General features: G+C 40.6%; 1 protein-coding gene and 1 long non-coding RNA gene across 2 annotated transcripts in view; one reads left to right on the top strand and one right to left on the bottom strand.

The window, feature by feature from the left end:
- Positions 1–41: 41 nt before the first annotated feature.
- Positions 42–13,038, top strand: LOC127566933 (uncharacterized). The gene is made up of 4 exons (XR_007955805.1): positions 42–109; positions 8,573–8,711; positions 10,497–10,659; positions 12,919–13,038. It is a non-coding gene; the product is annotated as an uncharacterized LOC127566933 (long non-coding RNA).
- The window catches only part of cdk2 (cyclin-dependent kinase 2), a 30,701-nt gene continuing 27,472 nt past the window's right edge, over positions 11,412–14,640 (bottom strand). Inside the window, exon 7 of the mRNA XM_052009459.1 lies at positions 11,412–14,485. Within this exon, the coding sequence (XP_051865419.1) occupies positions 14,381–14,485 (105 nt within the window). The 3' untranslated portion in view covers positions 11,412–14,380. The remainder of the gene's footprint in view (positions 14,486–14,640) is intronic.

Genomic DNA, 14,640 nt, shown 5'->3' with positions numbered 1-14,640 from the left:
GTAAAGGTGGGACTTCCGATATCAAGCTTGGTTGTCGTGGAGGCTCTTCGCTTCCTCGACATCGGGTATGATAGAAATGGTGAGGTCGGACACAGTTAACTTCTAGAATGTAAATATATATTTTATATCTTATCAAATCAAACCGTTGTGGTGCAGTGGTTAAGTTTACTGGGCTAGTAACCCGGAGGCATGGACTGATAATTTAGAGGTGAATCCAGATCCCAACACGGTAGCTGTGGAATTGAAATTAACTTCAATTCAATAATATGTATTTTTTTAAAAGTAACTAGTCTCAGTAGTAGTGACCATGAACCTATTGTAAAACTCCATCTGGTTCACAAATGTCCTTCAGGGTAAAGAAATCTGGCATATTTATCCATCTACCCTATTTGTGACTCCAATGTGCTTGACTCTTAACTGTCCTCTGAAATGGCCCAACAAGCCTTTCAGTTTAATCACAACCTCTATGTTAAGACAGAATAAGGATAAAACAGGATCGGCTATCCAGCTTGGAAAAAGCACTGGAAAGAGCAAGGGCCACAAGGTGTATTCTGTGTATGGCACTGCAGTGCCCAATGCTACTTTGTAGCATCAAGCTGGCTGAGTCCTGAAGGTCATACCTGTCAGACTGGGTGTGCAAAAGGTAGTGAGTGAAGCAACATTCAGGATAAACCTACTTGACCTCATCCTCGTTAATCTACCCGTTCAAGGTGTATTTGTCCCCAAAAGCATTGTTAAGAGTGACCACACAGTGTCTTTTTGCCTTCACACTGAGGAAACCCTATATCATGCTGTGTGGCACTACGATTGTGCTAAATGAGATAACCTTAGAACCGACCTAGCAACTCAAAGACAAACATCTATGAGGTGTGGTGGACTGTCAGCAGAAATGTATTCCACTACAATCTGTAACTTCATGGCTCAGAATATTTTGATAAATCTGCACTGGACTTTCTCAAAGGCCAATATATCCTTCCTAAGGTGTCGTGCCCAGAACTGCACACAGTCCTAACCAGGGCTCTGCATAGCTGTATCGTGACTTGCATCCCTTTGAACTTCAGTCTTCTAGAAATAAAAACCAGCATTTCATTGGCCTTTTTGATTATTTTCTCTACCTGTCCATGGTATTTTAATGATCAACATTCTATTCTCATTGAACATCCACGGCTTCTAGTCTTTTGCCATTTGGTTTGTTCTATCCTTCTTCATTCCAAAGTGACCTCAAATTTTCCCAATATCTATTTGCCACAGTTTTGCTAATTTGCTTAATCTGTTACTATCTCTCTGTAATTTAATGCTTCATTCTGCACTACTTATAATGCCACCTGTCTTTATGTTGTCAGCCCACTTAGAACATTGGATAGAAAGTCACATATCTGTCATTTATAAATGCAGAAAATAGTTGAGACCCCCAAAGCAGATCATTGTGGGTCATTACTGCCAATGTGAGTATTTGCCCTTTATCTCTCCTCTCTGTCTCTCACCCTTCTGCCAATATCCCAGCCTGGTCAATAATTGGCCTTCCATTCGACGAGCTTCAACTTTAACTAACAATCCCTTCATGAAAAACTTGGTCAAATTCCTCAAGGAAGTCCAAATAAATAACTTCCAGAGACATTACCCTGTCCACCCAAATGGACCAGGTAATCTATTTTAGTGATGTCCATTGAGGAAGGATTGTTGGTCATGGGTAGGATTCCTTTCTCTTTAATAATGATACCAGGTCTTTTACATGAGAGTGGATAGGGGCTAAAGTTCATATCTCATCCAAACAGCAGCACTTTTAACAGTGCAGCACTACACTTATATTTCTAGAGTGGGGTAAGAGTGCTAAAACTAAAAGACTAATCCTCTCCATCCAACTTTTCTACATGCGCTGTTTAAGGCGCCAGATATTAGAATTGAAAAATCTGCCCCACAGTAACATCAGCTGGAAGGAAAATATTTATTTCCTGTTGCAATCACTGAGAGGAACAGGAAGCACAGATGCATAGTAAGGATGGAATAAACCCAAGGCTGTACAGGCCAATGGTAAATTCATTATTTGGCCTTGCTTGAGGAACAGCGAACAACACTATTAATTGGATAGCTCTTTCAAAGAGCTCACATGGACACGATTGGCTAAATGGCCTCCTGTGTTGTGTGATTCTACGATAAAAAAGGTTTTGGCTAAGGAGGTAATTATCAAAAGAAATTCACGTTCTGGCTGCAGCTTAGAAGGCCTCTCTGTGACTTCAGGTCCTTTTGAATCATTCAATCCATGTTTTTTTGTGCAAACTGTAGATAGATTTCTGAGAGGCAAATGATCTAGGCTTCCATGGAACTGCAACATCAATATGTATCAGAGTAGGAGTGGAAAAATTGAAAAGAAAGTGCATCTGAATATTCAAGGTTAGCAGCCTGACACACAATTGATACATCAATAACCACAAGTCAAAATACGAAGCCTGTGCCTATATTTGATAGCTTCTTACAGAAACCCCAGTGAGCTGACTAAAACATGTCAGAAATTACATGGTTAGGAAATGCTTACATTCAGATAGCTATTTCTGCTCTCGAAATTATCCATATTTCTGATTTTCTAAAATTAAGAACAAGGAAGGGCTATTTGGTCGATGTAACCTGGAATCTTTGTCTTAATCCATTTTACTATTCTGGCTTCTTCCTGTAAGTTGAGTTTCCATTTACCACAGTTGGGAACTTGAGCACCTCTTTCCTGCAGAAATTCTCCAGATCCACTTTTCCACACGTTCAATGACTCAGTTACTAGTTGAATTCATTACCTTTCACCAAAGGTTGAAATGTAATGCATTGCCAGTTTGATTTTCATTGTTAAACCTGGAATCACCACTAGGATGAGAAATGATTCATATCCAACTTTCTTGGACTAGGTGCATTTAGTATTCTTATCAGGGACTGTTGGAAAATCAATTTATGAGATATGATATTCAAAGGAAATGTTCTGATCTCAGGGTTAGCCAGCAAATTCTAGTCAACCATTATGCTTTTGTGTATTTTGATGTCCTTTTTGTGGTTATCATGACAAGGAGTACAAGGGTTTAAAATATCTTGTCATTGTAGGCACTTAGTCTCAGTGTTAAACCTTCCTAGGTGAAGTATATCATGGAACTAAAACAGAAATGCTGGAAGAACTCAGCCAGTCAAGCAGCATCCATGGAAAGAGAAACCAGTTAACATTTCAGGTTGAAGACCCTTCCTCAGAACTATGAAGGGGATTTCTGGGAATCATGTTCTGATGAAGGGTCTTTGACCTGAAACATGAACTGGTTTCCCTTTCCACAGATGTTGCCTGAAAGGCTGAGTCCTTCCAGCATTTCTGCTCGTTTCAGATTCCAGCAACTGCAGTTTTATTTGGTTTCTGTTACTGAGGTATATTACAGAGTAAAACTCCAGTGCTTAACACAATACCTTATCCCAAAATCCTGCTGCACTTTGGGAATATATTTTTTTTATTTTCTCACCAGTTATACAAAAGAAAGAACTTGTAGTTATTGGACTAAAGAGCAGCCCGAAGTTAGCCAAGTGTTGTAATCACACAAGTATTCCCTCAGAAACTGCATGGGATCATTTAGACCGCATTTGGAGCATAGATCTGGTATTCAAGCAAGTGGGCATCAAACTCACAACATCCCGAATCGCAGGCAAGAGTGCTGCTCACTAAACCACAACTCATCATGGATTTTTGAGGTGGGAAATGAACCCACAACTTCCTTATTCAGCAAGCCAGCTGAGCTATATCTGACACCTGCAATTATAACTTCAGATCAACTAACTGAACAGACAGGGCTTTGAAGAATGGGACTGCATTTACCAATTCTACAGTCAGAGATTTTGAAAAAGTATTATTTATCCTTTGTATTCAATTTAAATACCTTTTATAAAGGTTTTCACCTCAGACATTGTGTAGTTAGCAGAGATGCCATCTGTCACTGTAGGAACACTGTAAAGCATTTCTCCATTTGCTTTATTATACATAATATCATCCTCTTTGGCATTGAGCATATGGTATATAGTTTTGTGAATTGCCTTGAGATGGTTTTCTAAGTTTGGATGTCAGCCGTGCATTGAAGGAGTGCTGCCTTTCTGACGAGACATTATATCAAAGCTCCATCATCCCTTCCAGGTGAACATTTAAGATTTTTCTGCATTTCATGAAGAAGAGCAGGGAATTCTCCCATATCCTGGGCAACATTTAATCCTCAACTGAAATAATTCAAAAATTAACAACACAATTATCTGGACATTAATTCCATTACTGTTTGTGAGAGTATCCACTCTACAATGTGACTGATGCATTTGTAACATTACAACTGAAATCAAACTTCATTAATTGGCTGTAAAGCTGTATGAGATCTTCTGAAGTTGTGAAAAACACAGCAGAAATGAAAGTTTTTCTTTAACATAGTTTCTAAATGCACGTTTTAAATAAAAACCAAGAATGCTGAAAGTAATCAGCAGGTCAAGCAGCACTTCTGGAGAGAGAAACAGAGTTAATATTTCAGATCAATGACCTTTTATCAAAACTAGGAAAAGTTAGAAATCGAACAATCAAAAAGGGGGAGAGAACAAAGAAGAGAGACCAAGAGAGACTGAATGACACAGGTGGAAGTGGTGCTGGCTGAGAGACGTTGGGGGAAGTCTCGTTAATCACAGGTGATCTCTCTGGAGGAGGTGTAAATAGAAGAGGATGAATGAAGTCAGGGGAGAGAGCAACAAAAGCAACACTGGAACGTGAGGTGCAAAACACTGCATCTACTGGAAATCTGAAATAAAAGAGAATTCTTGAAATGGTCAGCAGGTCAGGCACATCTGTAGAGAGAGAAACGTGGAGTTAATATTGCAGGTTGATAATCTTTCTTCAGAACGTCCCAGTTCTGATACAAACTAGTCAGACTGGTTATCTGCAATTGAATTCACTGTTCAGTCCTGAGGGCTACAATGCGAGTCAAAGGATCCTGTTCCTCAAGCTTCTGTTGGGCCTTGTTGGAACAGTGCAAGAAGCCAGAGACAAGGGTCAAGATGGGAGTTAGGTGGAGAATTAAAGTGACAGGAAATTGGAAGTTAAGGGTTACTCTTGTAAATTGAACAGAGGTATTCTGAAGAGCCATCACCCAATCTGCATCTGGGTTGCCCAATGCAGAGGGGAGCACACCCAAAAGCACCAAAACTGATGTACACGTGAACGGCTACTTCTCTAGGAAGAAACGTTTGGGTCTCTGGATGGTGGGAAGGGAACAGGTAAAAGACCAGATGTCTCATCTCCTGCAGTTGCCACAAAGGGAGTGAGTGTTGCTGGAGTTGGGAGAATGAACCAGGAGTCCCAACGGGTAGAGTCCCATTAGGATGCTGTAAAGGGGGAAGAGAGGGAATGTCGTGTCTGGTGGTGGCATCACGTTGAAGGTGGCAGAAGTTACAAAGGAAGATCTGCTGAATATGAAAGCTGGTTGAGTGGAAAGTGAAGGTGAACAGGAACCCTATATAGCACCGAGCAGGATGAGAGGGGCTGACTCAAGAAGGCAGTATCCATCACTAAGGACCCTCACCATCCGGGATATGCCCTCTTCTCATTACTACCATCGGGGAGGAGGTACAGGAGCCTGAAGACCCACACTCAACAGTTCAGGAACAACTTCTTCCCCTCCACCATCAGATTTCTGAACGGTCCATGAACACTACCTCGTCATTCCTTTCCTTTGCACTATTTATTTTTGTAATTTATAGTAATTTTATATCTTTGAACTGTACTGCTGCCACAAAACAATAAATTTCACAACACAGTTCTGATTCTGGCAGCAGAAGCGGAAAATGAAAGCATGTAGTTGAATGTCCCATTTAAGAACAAGGGAAGAGATCTTGGAAGCACAGGTGGGGAGGGTATCATCATCAGAACAGATAAAACAGAGCTGGAGAAACCAGGAGAATGGAGTGGATGCAGGGTGGGTGGTGGTAAGGTCAAGCAGTGGATATTGGTCCCATCCCACGAGATGGAGAGAGAAAAATCAAGAACGGAAATAGAAAAATCAGATATGAAAGTGAGAGCACTGGAAATTGGCAGCAAAGGTGATAAAACTTTTGAATCCAGTACAAGAGCAGGAAGCAGCACCAATACAGTATAACTCTTCTGATGGTATTGAGAACTGTTCAGTATTGTAACTGTTTGAGATGGCATTGAGAAGTTCAAGGACATGCATCAGGATGCACACAGCGAGAGGCATGCACAGCTCACAAATTACCCACCCACCCATCCTTTCAGGCACCTCCTACCTCATCTATGGAAGAGTCTGCTGTTCCCACATCAACTCATCAGCCACCTCAGAATGAGAATCAGAATCAGGTTTATTATCACTGACATATGTCGTGAAATTTGTTGCAGCAGTACAGTGCAAGACATAAACATACAAAAATTACTATAAGTTACAAAAATAAATAAGTAGTGCAAAAGAGGAATAAGGAGGTAGTGTTCACGGACTGTTCAGAAATCTGATGGCGGAGGGGAAGCTGTTCCTGAAATATTGAGTGTGGATCTTCAGGCTCCTAAACCTCCTCCCCGATGGTAGTAACATGAAGAGAGCATGCAAGAACCCACGGTACTGGAGTGAAAGCAAGTCACCTTTGATCCCAAGGGACTGCTGAAGAACTGTCCTGCTGAAAACTCTTTTCACACCAGTACTATGGTTTCCCCTTCACCAGGTTGACAGGGCACTTAACCACATCTGTTCTATTTTCTGTACTTCTGCTCTCACCCCCTCCTCCCCTTCCCCACTCCATTCATGTGGAGCAAGGATATAGTTTCCCTTGTCCTCGCCTCATCCCATCAGTTTCCACATTCAACAGATTATCCTTTAATTTCTGTGACTTTCACCTTCTTGGTGAAGCAGCGATTTACTTGCACTTTTTCCAATTTGGTGCACTGCATTCGGTGCTGACAGTGTGGTCTCCTTTGTGTTGGAGAAATCAAATGCAGATTGGGTGACCATTTTGCAGAAAATTTCCGTTCAATCCACAAGGCCAACCCTGAGCTTCCTGCTGTCTGTCACTGTAATTCTCTATCTGTGGCCTCCTGCACTGTCCCAGTAAAGCCCAACATAAACTCAAGGAATGGCACCATCTTCCCAGTAGCCCTCAGGATCTGACACTGAATTCAGCAGTCTCAGATAACCAGCCTTTTTGTCGCCAATTCTGCTGAAAGGTTATCAATGTCTGCCACTAATTCTATTTACTCTCTCCACAGATGCTGTCTGATCTGCTGAGTATTTCCAGCAACTGCAGTGTTTCGCATCTCAGTTTCAGCTTTGTTTCCCCATCTCCTGTGTCCTTATTCGTCCCTTTCTTTATACACCTCCTCCAGACAGATTAGTTATGATTAACGAGTCCCCATCACTTTCTGTGCTGGCCTTTCTTGGTCTCCACCCCCTCACAGACATTCCTTTTGTTTTCTCCCTTCTCTGCAAATTAAACGTGTACGATAGCTGACATTTCCTTGGTCTGATGAAAGGTCATTGATACAAAACGTTGTCACTTTTTTTGTCCACACCAGAGATCCGGGTTCAATCCTGACCTCTGGTGCTCTCTGTGTGGAGTTTGCACGGTCTCCCTGCAACCGCGTGGGTTTCTGCCCAGTGCTCTGATTTCCTCCCACATCCCAAATTGGCCGCTGTAACTTGCCCCTGGTGTGTAGGTAAGGGGTAGAATCCAGGTGGTTGATGGGAATGTGGGGAGAATAAAATGGGTTAGTGCAAATGGGTGCTTGAGAGTTGGGCTGAAGGGCCTGTTTCTGTGCTGTATGACTCCATGAGATTGTGCCTGTCTTACTGAGTATTTCCAGCACTTTGTTTTTAGTTCATGTTTCCAGCACCTGCAGTGTCTTGCTTTCCAATTACTGTAAATGGAAGCTGTGTTTAAGACAGGTGAGACAGTAATCATACAAAGGTGACTGAAAGATATATAGATACTGCTCTCTGTTTAAAAAAAAGCTTGTTTTAACACAGTTTTGATAAAAGATTAAAATGACAGTGAAAACTAATTTAACATCTGTCAAAGGTAAATGGTTTCTGGCGGCAACATTCATATTCAATTCCTACAGCTTACTGATACTAATTCCCCAGGGACTTTGCCTATAAACGCTCTTTGGTAATAGGCTAATTTTGGTTCCCATTACAGTATTATTCAAACTTCAGAAGCAATTTTCACTGCTGTATCTTAATAGAACACAATGATTTTCAAGATCATTCAAGTACTTGACTGGTACAATTGAAAGATCAAAATTGACAATGCAAGACAGCCGGCAGTTACTAAGTACAACTGCAGAAAATCCTCCAGGTGCAGAAGCAGGGGTTCATCTGGCCAATCTTAATTTATTCAGTTATAATGATCCAATATTTCTCTCACTACCAACCTCCTCCGCATTCTCCTGCTACACTTCATTGCTTTTAAATTTTCACCTCCCAGAAGTCTATTACAAGTATTCAGTGCTCTGCATGAAAAGGAATGTCTTGATGTCAATTTTCAAAAGTATTCTCTCCTCTCATCCTTCTTCCATAATTTAAAATAGTACACTGGAATAAACCTCTTCATACTACCCGACATCTCTTGTGTTCAAAACCCACTCCAGCAGCTGACAACGTAATCTAGGCTGACACTTCAGTGATGTACCGAGTGAGTGCTGCACAATTGGAGGTGCCATCTTTCAGGTAAGATAACAAACCGAAGCCCGATCTGCTCTGTCAAGTATAGCTAAGATCCTAAAATACTATTAAAGGTAGAGCAAGTGAGCCCTCCCTGGAGTCTGGCCAATATTTACCCCTTGACAAACATCACCATAAGCAGGTCTGAGAATTTTGTTGCTGTTTGTGGGATCTTGGTTTGGACAAATTTGGTGCAATATTTTCTACCTCTCAACACTGGCTAAACTGCAAATTACTCATTGGCTGTAAAGCACTTTGGGAAGTCATGAAAGGCATTATATTAGTGCAAGTTTCTCTTTTGGTATTCTATTGCAGTACTAAGCTCTACACTGTGGTATTGCCTTTCAGATCAGACATTAAACCAAGGTCCCTCCTGCCATCTGGATGTAGAAGATCCCATGATATTCTTCAAACAGCAGGACTCTTTATCATGGCCAGTACTTATCCCAAAACTCAACATCACTAAAATACTTAATTGGTCCTTTATGCATTTCTATTTCTGGATCCTTGCTATGCACAAATGGGCAACTTCTCTTCCCTGTAAGTTTAGTAGCCTGCATTAATCTAGTGCCATTAATCTTGAGCCATTTCCACGCTACTGGATCGCTGGTTCTGTTTCACCACTGATTGGCATGCCTGATTGTTTTATGGAAGTTATCAATTCCTAAAAAATTGTTCATTTTGCATGTTTGTAAGCCAGTGCACAGGGTGCTGTCCAATCTGTCTCCTACCGTCCACCTGTCCATTTGTGTCAGATCGCGTTAGCTAGGGTCTGCTGCAGATTCCAGTGAAGCTTCCACTTCGTAACTGCAACAAAGGCAACGCTTTCATTGTTACAAATGAGAGCAGCAGGCTCAACTCACAATTGATGCACATAACCAGCATCAAGGTGGGATTTTCCTTAAACATCCTTTTCAGGTAAGTATACGAGATTGGGATCCGAGGACTCCAAAACCACGTGCAGCCTTCTGCTTAGTCTTCTCTGAAGAAGTGAGACATCCTTACCCACCCCTCGTTTCCTTTGTGGTGTCACCCAAATCCACATCTTCACTATTGCAATCTAATTCCTCCCTTAAATGTTGCTACTCCAGCTTCATATTGCAGCCAGTCAGGAATGCCTTTTTAGAAGGGTTAATCACCTTAACATAACACTCCCCTTCTGCACAAAAGAACTACCAATGGATTTTTAAATGGACTGACCTTGCAGATCTCAGCAGATTCAGTTCTGCATATATGGGTGCATGTTCAGACTCAAATGATGCAACTCCAACACAATTCACCATCTGGAATTTCAGGGACTTTATCTTTAATCAATAACATCAAGGTTGATGGTTCCCATAGTGACGGGGGCTTCAAGATCTTTTTTAGTATTAATGTTCTCTGCTTTGTGAAGCCACAATAGGTGGCAAGAACTGAGAATAATCTTCCTTTGTTATTAAATTAATCCATGGGATAAAATAAATGCAAGATGCTGATTTAATAAGAAAAATCCAATGAAGCCTTGACAGCTAATTTGCATTAGACACAAGTATTTATTATCTGGAGTGCTGATCCCTCTGGCACATTGAGGATCGGTCAAATTAAAGACTGAACGTCAAATTTTTAGTTTTAAGTTCAGTACTGAAGTAAGTTACTTCAGCAGTTGGGACTAATAAAGCAGGTTTTATTTTATAGCGCTCTCATAATTTCATGGTCACCATTACCAATGACTTTTTTTTTCCCCCCCTTATTCAAGTTTAATTTAAATTCCCCAACTGCCATACTAGGATTCTAATCCATGTCTCTGCTCAGGCTTTTAGATTTCTTGTCCAGTTGCATAACCACAATAAGAAAGCAACTATGAAGGGAAATAATATGTTGGCCTTCATTGCAAGAAGATTTGAGTACAAGAGTAAAGACATACTGCAATTACAAAGAGCCCTGGTGAGACTGGAGCTAGGAAAGCTATGTTCAGGTATGGTCTCCCAACCCAAGGAAGGATATACATGTGATAGAGGTAAAGCAATGTTCATTCACCAGATTGATTCGTATGAGAGGAGATCAAGCAGACCGGGCCTTTACTCCAAAAGTTTGAGAACGAGAGGTGGTTTCATTGAAACATACAAAATTCTTATGGAGTTGGACAAGGCAGATCCACCACATTCTAACTTATTTGCTAATTCACTGTTGTCAATGAATGCATTAAGAGCTAACTACTTGCTATACCTGCAAGTTAACCACAAAATAATAAGACAAAAATTAAACATAAATGACATTTTTGGTGTCAATACGACACTGTCTGGTAGGCACCCCAAATAACAGGAGTGAGAGACTCACTCAACAGTTCCAGCATTTTTGGCTTTAAGATTAACAATTGTGGTGAAATCACATGACTTAGCCTCATGCTGTAATAATGAATTGCAATAAAGTAAGGTGATATCCACGAGTCCCTAGCCTCCAACGCTAAAGACATGCTGCCCACAGTTTTGCTTAAGAGTGATGTGCCTCAAGCCCTATCCAGATTGCAGTGTCCAACTGATGGTGGGCCATTGAAGTCCAAATTAGAAACTAAAATCATGGCTCAAAGCACGAGAAGGGAAGACAAAAATGCCTGCCCTCTTTCTGGCTCACAGATGAAATGCAGACAACAGATTCCTTTGTAATTCGAGTGTATGTGTAATTTAAGTTGTATGGATACAACTTTTAATTCTTCTACCACACAGATAACTTAGTCTACAAATATTTTTAATTTTCCAACAAGTTTAAAACATTGGCAATTGCAAATCTCACAAATCCTCGAGTTTTAAAAGAAAAATCAAACAGAGCTCATCCCCAGACTCAAAAGTTGGTGATAATAGTAAATACTACATTTAAGACCACTATTTTGGCTAGTGGGAGAGTCAGGCAGTGTCCCAAAGTGGAGGAGCACAGAAAAAGGTCACCAAGGGAACCAGAGTTTACAACATTCCTTAATTAATTTCTATCTGCACAATAAATCTAAATAAATCTTTTCAGATGTAAAATGGACAGTTAGGTTTGAAAATATACACTCAGTTATTTGTGGTTTCTTTATAAAATACCTCAAGCCTTGGTCTGAAATGGATTAGTTACTACAGCATGGGACAAGTTAGTAAGTTGAACCAAGGGGAGAGTGGATGGCTGGGGAACTTTACAATGGAACAAGAGACAAAATTTACTGCAGTATCCCTCTTTTCTAGCCCGGGCACCATCATCATTTAACTCAGTACAGGTGAGGACTAAACCAGGGATTTTTTCTCTACTGTGCTGCTCAGCTCCTTACTGAACAGCGACTTTTATCCACTGAGTCACTAAGGGCCCTCTTGACTCTTCACCACTTTATACATTTTGTCAATGATCTCATTCTGTTTTTTTTCCTTAGCGGTCTACAGGCAGGAAAATAACTCTGGGATGAGTTGCTGCATCCCAGATTTTCCCCAAAAGACATAGTTGGATCTCGGGAATAATTAGGTGACCATAACTTTTTTTAAACAATTTGTAGACGTCACAGGGAGGTGACATAGTGATTTAGGCCTCACTGGTTTCCTCATCAGCTTATTTACCACCTTACTGGGTTTGACATGCTGAGGGAGAAGTCTTGTTTTGTTGACCATCAGGATCCAAACCATGGGCAAATTGAAAAATCATCAACAAAGTACAGCAGAGGCTGTGCACTCATGTAATTGCCCAGTATGCTTGGGTTGTAAGACACATTGTCCCTCAATTCAAAGCACCATCATAGGCCAATTATCTCAAGTATTTGATCTTCTACTAATGGAGGCTGAATTGGGCACAAATAGCCCAAGGTAAATGAGCAGTTAGATTGTGTTCACTCACACCGTGCTGGTTAAACTTCAATAAGAATTCAGGTGAGCTTGTGTAAAGCTAATAATATTTATAACCAGTCTCAAAACACTGGAAAATTGCCCTTATGCAGATGAGTAGAAGTTACATACAACAGATTAAAAGTTACAAAAGTTCAAAAATGCACATTTCTATATTATCTTGAAGTGACACTTTAAGTTGTAGAGTTCTAATTAAGCTTTTGTGGAACTGTAGATTCAACCCAAAGTAAATTAACAGGAATTAAAGGCCAGACAATTCAGAAACTTCATGCAATTTTAGTATCTGACCATTAGCTTATGGATCCTTTGTGCAGATCAATATCCTCTTTATTTACCGTGCTTGTTACATGTGCTTTCTCTATTCCTTTCAGAATTCTTCACTAACGCTAGACCAGTATTTGCTCCTTGAAATTGTGCCAACATCCCAACTGGAGTCACGACCAAGACCACCAAGAAAGAGAAGGATCGATTCACCATCTGCACCTACAGCACAGTCTATCCCTCAAGTATCAGCAGTTGTTTCATGACTGAATGACAGCAGTCACATTCCTACAGGGAGAGACAAAAGCACCTCAAATCTATATTATTGGACTGACTTAATCATGGTGTAGTAATCTAAAGTGACCATCCTGACTAACCATAACTACCTGCTACAACTACAATATAAATCTGCTAGGTGAACACATGACTGGTCTAATCAATTCTTATAAAGTATTATCTATGTAATCTTGAGGAATCTACCTTTGTCTTTTGATGAACAAACTATCCATCAATCCCCATCCCTCTCCTTTCTTGACATGCTTCACCCAATATTCACCAGACATTCACACAAACACTTTTTCTGCTGGAGATACCCATGTGGTGACCAAGCCCAGGCCAACTTTCCTACCTCTTTCCTCGCCCAGTAAAACTGTGGTTAATTACTGTGAACTCACTGCAAAACTGGCCAAGATGAGCTAATTTAGCACCAGATTTCTTTGTGGCTTAGTTTTACAACTGACCTACAGCACAGTCTATTTTGGTTATTCAATAAACTTAATTGTTACTCTCCTCTCCACTCACTCTTCAAGCTCACTGAGCAGTTTCTACCTTGTCTGAAAGGCCACTCTTCACAAGCCAGACTGGACAATGAATGTTGGTTAAACATCCCACTGTGGGGAGTACTGCATTCATGTTATTATCTATTCCTATGTGCAAACTGCCAGTGAGGTATGTTGGATAGTAACCAGGAAGTGAAATCATGGCCTTTTCATCTTTCCCAACCTTTCCCAACTGAAATCAGTAAAATGTGAAGACTCAAACTATGAGCTTCTTGGTTTGTGTAGCTCAAAGATGGAGATTTGCATCTCTGCACCATTAGGCCATTTTTTTTAATGGAGATTAGTTTTCTTTTAGATGAAAGGATGTCAGTTCTTAAAATAAATAGTATTTTGGTTAATGGGTCAAAATAATCATAGCATACTTTAGGAACAGAGAACTAAAGCACAACTGCACAATTATTCTGTCTCTCCGTATTACAATGGATTCACAGACACTTTCCAGAAGCTATCAAACTGTGTTAGTTATAGTCCCATGAGGTAGGCTAACTGGAGGTCATCCATTTATCGAAGGAATATAAAAAATACTTCAATATAAAAAATGTTAAATTTGAATGTTCACAAAGATCGGATAGAATTTGTAAATAAAAGCTCAAAAGATGTTAGTGGCCAACAAATGGATCTTTGGCACTTCTGGGAAGAAAGACTGGGCAGACAGTATGAGAATAGACACCTTCGTCAGTTCCCTCCGAGAGACTTCTCAGACTTTTCAGAGCAGCAATTGATCAGCTGAATTTTAAGCTCGAAGGTGAGGGACAGGTTTGGTCACATCTTGGAAGAAAGGATGGGACAGGGTACTCTTTGCCGAGATGCGCTTGCTTGGATCATACTGAAGCATTTGCTGCAAGAAAAAGATAAGACTAGATAAGATACCTTTATTAGTCACATGTACATCAAAACACACAGTGAAATACATCTTTTGCGTAGAGTGTTCTGGGGGCAGCCCGCAAGTGTCACCACTCTAACGGTGCCAACATAGCATGCCCACAACTTCCT

The sequence above is a fragment of the Pristis pectinata genome, chromosome X, assembly GCF_009764475.1.
Source record: "Pristis pectinata isolate sPriPec2 chromosome X, sPriPec2.1.pri, whole genome shotgun sequence".
NCBI classification, from domain to species: Eukaryota; Metazoa; Chordata; class Chondrichthyes; order Rhinopristiformes; family Pristidae; genus Pristis; species Pristis pectinata.
This window is presented reverse-complemented; position numbering and strand designations above follow the sequence as displayed.